Source organism: Haplochromis burtoni, unplaced genomic scaffold (genome assembly GCF_018398535.1).
Source record: "Haplochromis burtoni strain Fernald_Lab_line unplaced genomic scaffold, NCSU_Asbu1 Contig_22, whole genome shotgun sequence".
Classification (NCBI taxonomy): domain Eukaryota; kingdom Metazoa; phylum Chordata; class Actinopteri; order Cichliformes; family Cichlidae; genus Haplochromis; species Haplochromis burtoni.
In genome coordinates, this window is record NW_024582383.1 from 158,460 (window position 1) to 163,153 (window position 4,694).

The 4,694-nt window shown below is 48.0% G+C and overlaps 1 protein-coding gene across 1 annotated transcript in view; it reads right to left on the minus strand.

Annotated features, from left to right (window-relative positions):
* The window catches only part of LOC102314111 (kinesin-like protein KIF13B), a gene marked incomplete in the record, with an annotated part of 42,333 nt that overhangs the window by 19,071 nt on the left and 18,568 nt on the right, over nt 1–4,694 (minus strand). The window contains 9 exon segments of the mRNA XM_005917181.3: nt 209–361; nt 1,822–1,914; nt 1,997–2,173; nt 2,298–2,416; nt 2,498–2,553; nt 3,042–3,168; nt 4,212–4,311; nt 4,419–4,448; nt 4,530–4,673. Coding sequence (XP_005917243.2) covers nt 209–361; nt 1,822–1,914; nt 1,997–2,173; nt 2,298–2,416; nt 2,498–2,553; nt 3,042–3,168; nt 4,212–4,311; nt 4,419–4,448; nt 4,530–4,673 — 999 coding nt within the window.

Consider the following 4,694-nt stretch of genomic DNA (forward strand, 5'->3'; position numbering starts at 1 on the left):
CACACCTGCTGATTGTTTCCTTCGTGGACACGGCGTCTCTGAGTGTTTCCACTGGAGACAAACTGCTTTGTGTTCATTGAATCAACTGGAAATGTTGGGTTTTATTGAGCTCGTGATAAATTATTAATTATTAATTATTATTAATTATTATATTAATGTTTTAATATTCAAATCTGCTTCACATCTCAGGTGAACCACATTTCCACACCTGTCTGAGCCTGTCCAGCGTCAGGATGTTCTCCACAGCCAGGACACTGCGGAGGTATTTCTCGATGGCTGCCTCGCTGGCGGCCGACTGCTCGTCCTCTGCGCTGGCGGCCAGCCGGGCCAGCATCTCCCGGTCCTCTGGACCGTGGATGTCCTGTAGTGGGAAATAAGGCAGTATTTATTCAAAGCCAAATAGCACTGCTCTGCTCACACACGGGACACAAACACCTTTATATTAAAAACACGCTGATCTGGTAGCATCACGCCATGTTGACGTTTACACAAACACCACGCTCTGTTCGAGTCTACAAAAATCGTCATGGTAACGTCCGATGTTGCCTTCTTCTGAATTTGTCACAGTCACAAGACTTTCAGAAAACATGACCTCTGAAGCTGAGGTCAAGGTCAGAGATTTGAACCTAGTATCATATCCTATATTAGTATCAGTGTGTAAAACGTACATCTTCACCTCTTCCATAGGTAGATGCTGCTAATCAATACATCTGATTAACTGATCATCAGCAGGTGTGAGCACTTCTATAAAAGCTAGTCTTTTGTCACTTTGCTGGTCTGGAGCTTTCCGGTGTGTTAACTGAGGAGGAAAGACGATCTCAGAGAAGCAACTGTGGCTGCTCATCAATCTGGAAAGGGTTCAAAGGTCACTCCCAAAAACGTTAAAGCGCATCACTCTGCTGCGATAAAAATGAACAGAGCATTGATCCTTCCCAGGAGGAGCAGATTCACCTGGAGGTTGCAATGTTTAAGTTCATCATGGCACAATCAGGAAAAGCGTGAACATGTTTCGGCTTATTTGGAGAAGTGTCCATGAGAAAGCCTTTTCTCTCCACAGAGAACGTGCTGTCTACTTCTGGAACGCCGGGATTCATTCCTCCATATGTGCGTCGAAATGTTCTTACTCTAAAATGACCACCAGATTCAAGAAATGTACACGCTCACCATTTTTGTTCTTACTGCCATTTAGCTGATCAGGAAGGCCAGCTCTGTTCTGGGATGCACCCTGGGCCCAGTGCAGGTGGTGGGAGACAGAAGGACTCTGATGGACAGAGTCTCCCACCCCATGCATGTGAATGTTGCTGCAGAGCTGCTGCAGTGACAGACTGCTGCATCGTCGATGCATGAAGGAGTGTTTCTGCAGGGCCTTCCTCCCTGCAGCTGTCAGACTGCACAATCACAACTGCTCCCAACAATCATAGATGTTCACATCTGTGCTGTAGCAGCTTCTACTGTTATAACTGCACATTACTTACTCAGCTTATATACACACTAACTTATTGGACGTTACATGTCTACGTTTTAATGCACAATCACACAATCGGCACGTTTCTAATGATTCTAAATATTCTTCACTATTTAAACATCTTTCAGTCTCCTGCTGTCTGCACATCTGTACGCTAATCCTAACAACTGTGCTCTGGTAACTGTTGTCCATGATGTAAATATGTAAAAAATTGTGTTTTCTGTTCTTTATATGTGTGTTTTTTGCTGCTGATACAACCAAATTTCCCCTTGTGGGACAATTAAAGTATTATTCTATTCCCCTTTCCTCCCTTCCTGAACACTAACGCAGACGCCAACATGAATCCTGGTACTTACTCCTGGGATGTTAGAAACCACTTCAAAGGTGATCCCACAGCCGCTGACGGAGCTCCGCTGAGACATCCTCTTCAGCAGACTCTGGGCAAAACCCTGCAGCGCAACAACACATCAGCTGATCTCCTCAGGTGCGGGCTGTGAAGCACACCCATCACACCATCTAAGCTACACACACCTGTCTCCCAGTAACACTGACACAGATGCGTTTCCTGAGGACCAGCTGCATGTGGGCCGGATGGCTCAGCTGCACCACCGTGCGCACCGTCAGGTACACCCTCTGGTCAGCAGGCGCCACGCGACTCAGCTGGGGGCACTCGTGGACCGTGGAGTCCCAGGACGCCTCGGCCTTCACCTGGAACGCATTCACAAGGAAATGACCGGCTCAAGATTTCCCTCCATCTGCACCTGGTAGTTTTAATTCTCTCTAAAGCAGGAAGAAGAAACCTGAGGGAAAAGTCATTTTACAGCCTGCTCACCTCTGGATCATAGTGTTTAACAATATGGAGGTCAAAGAAGTCGTCTTCATCTTCCCCACTGAGCAGCGCATCCTGTCCTCCGGCCAGCGGGGCTGACAGACTGGACTGGAAATCGTCGGCTGGAGGGAAAACGCACACGGTGAGGAGCTTCAGCGCTGCTACAAGCACACGTGGTTTTTACCAGGAGAACAACAACATACCACTGAGATCCAGAAACAGGGCAGGAGTGTGTGTTTCCATCCCAGGTACAGGGACCCTGTGGAGAAAGTGACCAGCTGCTAAGGTTTGTTCCTGAGTGAAGGTGGCGACCGCTCTGTGTTTGACACCGTGGATCATTCGACGGCTTCTTGTGAAAGCAGTGCAGTTTTTAACAGTACGCTCGATCACTTACAAACATGCTACAAGTAACTATTTATTGGTTGTTGTCATTAACTCAGTAACTGAAATTCAGACTAAAACAGAGAATAAACAGTCGGACATCTTCAAGATCAAAGGGCACAGAAAATAAAGACAGAATGAATGAATTCAACATTAATTTAGAAGCTTTGAAATGTTAGGAAGTAAAATAAAACGACACTGGAGACTGTGGCCTGAGCTTCTGCATGTTCCATCACATTAAAGATAAATTCCTTTTCTAAATACAGGAAAGCTTTTTGGAGCAGCTCCACATTTACCAGAAATCTTTTGTTGCTCATTTTCTTCTGTTGTTTAGAAAAGTAAAGAACCCCAATAAAACCCGCCCACCTCTCTACTGGTGCTCCAGGAATGCCGCTGCCAGCGGACGGGACCATGACGGCGTTCCGTTCTTCGGTGAGGGTCAGCCGACACTCCAACAGCTGCGATTCCCTTTCAACATCATCCTCCGACTTGTCTGTGCGCGTTCGCAGGAAACGAAAGCAGCAGCAGGAAAAACGTCACAAACGCTTAGTGGCAGAAACACCGCTCAGACAGATTTTTATCATTATTTATAGATTCACTCACTGGTCGTTATATTAGGTACACCCTTCATATTATTGCAAAAACCTCAAACAAACTAATGGGCTGACACACTGCACCAACGGAACATATTTAGAAATGCAAACACGGTGAAGGAGACCCGCAAATGAATGTGCCGTGCTTACTGGCTCATGGTCTGAGGAATCGAGACTTTCCTGATGTGCTGGGTGTTTCCTCACACAGCCATCCCTGGAGTTCAGTGGCAGCTCTCTGGGTGATGGACTGCGACCACCTGTGCCATCCCTCAGTTACTGCTCTCACACGACTTTCAGAAATCATACTCTGACCTTTAAATTCGTCCAGTTTTTTTAGTAGATGCGCCTCACCCTAACCCTCTCCTCATTCTCGACATGCTCACAAAGGTGTCCGTGCCACCCGCCCAGCTGGGTGACGGCAGTACCCCATCAGCCTTTTACGGCTGAGGGGTAAAAACTGCAGCATCTCTGAACGCACATCACATGTAACCTGGATGTGCTACGCAGTCACACGGTTGGCTCAGAGGCGTGTCAGACTGTTGGCACGCACCACATCCTACGGCGAGCATTACTGCTGCGCCCGTCCCTGTAACCATCACACAGCATCCATCTGCTGATAGATGCTTCCGACGGGTTAATGGTTCACGCCACGAACCTCAGATAATCTGAAACTGGCGTCTGGAGCACGACAGCGGAGTTCACCATACTCAGTGACCTCCATGGTAACCAGATCTCTTTGCTCGAGTTGGATGTGCAGCAGACACAGAGCAACGGTGTGATGTCATCACGTCAGCATGGACTCAGGTCTGTGAGGAACGTTTCCAGCTTTTGTTGAATATACAACATGTTTGAAGGCGAAACGCCGTCTAACCCGGTACGAGCAAGGTATACCTAATAAAGTGGCCAGCGAGTCCCCTTTCTGCCCTTGTGTTTCCAGCTGTACCTGCTTTACAGACGATCTTCTGCAGCTGTTGGTCCAAATACTCCTGTCTCTGCGTCAGCGTGACCAGCCACTGTTCCCTCATCCTCTCCAGGTCCACCTCCTGCACGCGCGCACACACGTGCACACACACAGACACACACACGTGCACGTGAGACAGACTGAGACCGTGTCCTCGCCATCACACACAGACTGCACGACGTCTCTTACCTGATAGCTGTCCATTTCTTCATCTGTACCCTAAAATGTAAATTCACGCACGTTAACAGTTAAAAGGCGGAAAACTGAAACCGTGCTCAGTCTGAAGAACGGCGTCCTCACCTGTTTTGGATCATTTTTGGGGAGACGCACCTGTCGGACCTTTACATCTCCAATAGACACAGACAGGATGGAGGCTGCAACAAGTGGCATGGTGCCCGAGTCCGGGACTGGACAAACCTCCACCTGCACTCGCCGAGACTGTCCCTGTTCAGGAAAGAACCGTTA